The 1,811-nt window shown below is 45.6% G+C and overlaps 1 protein-coding gene across 2 annotated transcripts; it reads right to left on the bottom strand.

Moving 5' to 3' along the window:
• Positions 1–794: 794 nt before the first annotated feature.
• On the bottom strand, positions 795–1,606 carry LOC119305851. 2 transcript variants are annotated; one of them, XM_037582257.1, is made up of 2 exons: positions 1,299–1,606; positions 795–1,213 (listed from the first exon to the last, which is right to left on the bottom strand). In XM_037582257.1, exons 1-2 carry the CDS (start codon positions 1,589–1,591, stop codon positions 928–930), a joined length of 579 nt encoding a protein of 192 aa, XP_037438154.1. In that variant the 5' UTR covers positions 1,592–1,606; the 3' UTR covers positions 795–927. The 2 variants fall into 2 exon arrangements, with proteins under 2 accessions (XP_037438154.1, XP_037438155.1); XM_037582258.1 differs by having other exon boundaries at positions 796–1,194; positions 1,299–1,600.
• Positions 1,607–1,811: the final 205 nt, after the last annotated feature.

Below are 1,811 nucleotides of genomic sequence, written 5' to 3'. Positions count from 1 at the left end.
GAAACACAAAAACCAAAGCATATCTTGGGAAGAGAGGGAACAAACAAAGGGCCACATAGGTAAGAGAGGGAAAAACCAATTGCACAATAATGTAAATGCACTGTAATTAGTAGCACTGCTTGAAGCAATATGTACTTAATATTGTTGTTCTTTCTGTTTGCAGCAAGCAGAGACTGATGCCTCCAAAGCCAGGGCAGCTGCTGCTAGATCTTCTGCACCAGCTTTAAATTCAGGATCTGCTGCTCCTTCTAGCTCCCAGCCAAGAACATCAAGCTTCAAACCTCCTAGAGTTGCAAGACACACATCTGGAAATGATGCACCTGGAGGGACTGCAACTGTTGGCAGAGGCAGGGGAGCAAAGAGAGGGAGAGCCACAGCTGCAAATGATGCACCTGGAGGGAGTACATCTGCTGGTAGAGGCAGAGGAGCAAAGAGAGGGAGAGCCACATGGGGCTTCTCAGATTATTTCACAGCTTCTGGGAACTACTGAAGTTCTGGGAACTACTGAAAAGTACTAAACTTATGTCATTCTGGATATGTGTGGTCCTTTAAACTAGTTTTAATTTGCTATGGCAGTAGTTAACTACTGAATTGATGTTATTTTGGATGTCTGTGTCCATGTGAACTTGTTATTATGTGCTATGGTTTCTGGCAAAAAAAATCATATATGCGTTGTGTCCAGACTGAAGTGCAAATAGGTCATGTTGTTCTTCTTTCTATATTGTCAACAATTCATCATCTTGTTGCTGAAAAAATGACAGTTCAAACCTGATACATTCCATATTGCAGAGTTGCAAACTGAATTTTATTTCAGACAAATGGCAGTCTTCGCAAACTGATTATCAGTACACTTCCTGACATCCACTACACATTTTGTCAAGATCTAGGATTTAAATTCAGTACATTGCTGCCTCACAACCACATAAACTAAGATAAGAACATCCCTACAGATAAACCAGAGAGAAATAGCATGATGCCACAAAACAACATCATCCATTTACTAACACATTTCTTACAAACTAATACTCCAGCACTTGCCACTGCATTTTCTTCATTTTTCTTCTGGAGTTCCACACCGAAAGCACCATCATGTCCATCACCTAATGCAGCTACAAACTCCTCAAGATTCCAGACCCTATCACGAAGATCTCCCAGCAATCCACGAAGAAATGGAGATGTAGGATTGTCATGCCACTGGATGAAACCGTGTTGTCTAATGAACATAATTTCTTTCAGACAAAAAGGCAACGAACAGAGCAGCAAGCAGAGGAACATGGAAGAGGTCGAATCAAGCTTACCTGAGCTTCAACGCAGGCGTAATATCTCCTTCCTGGGTTCGCCGGACTCCATGATATCCACCGCGGCGCCTTCCGCCCGCAGCGCTCGCAGAAAACCGCTGGCTCGTAGTCCATGGGCTGCTCCCGATAGGGCACTGGCGACCTAACTGCAGCCACTCTCCGTCGAGTCCCTCCGCCGCGTGAACGGGAGGAAGCAATCGACGACGACGACGACGACATCGCCACCGCCGCCGCCAAATCGCCAGCCGCCCTCTCTCCGTCGCAAGAACCCTAGGTTCGATCCCCACCAGCATCGGATATAAAAAGAAAAGAGCGCCCCCAGCATACGTGGCATCATTAATTTCCAATCCCACCCTTGAACCACGACACGTCAGCAAATCCTGTCTTCAACCCAGCTTAAGAGAGATAATGACCGGGATCAGAGAGGTTGGGGTACCAACTTCAGGGATTTGGACGTTGGGGTTCATTTACGACGGCGTCTACAACCATAAAACCATAAGATTTATTTCAGAC

This window comes from Triticum dicoccoides, chromosome 5B (assembly GCF_002162155.2).
Source record: "Triticum dicoccoides isolate Atlit2015 ecotype Zavitan chromosome 5B, WEW_v2.0, whole genome shotgun sequence".
NCBI lineage: Eukaryota > Viridiplantae > Streptophyta > Magnoliopsida > Poales > Poaceae > Triticum > Triticum dicoccoides.
Note: the sequence above shows the minus strand (reverse complement) of the source record. Positions and strands in the feature narration are given on the sequence as shown.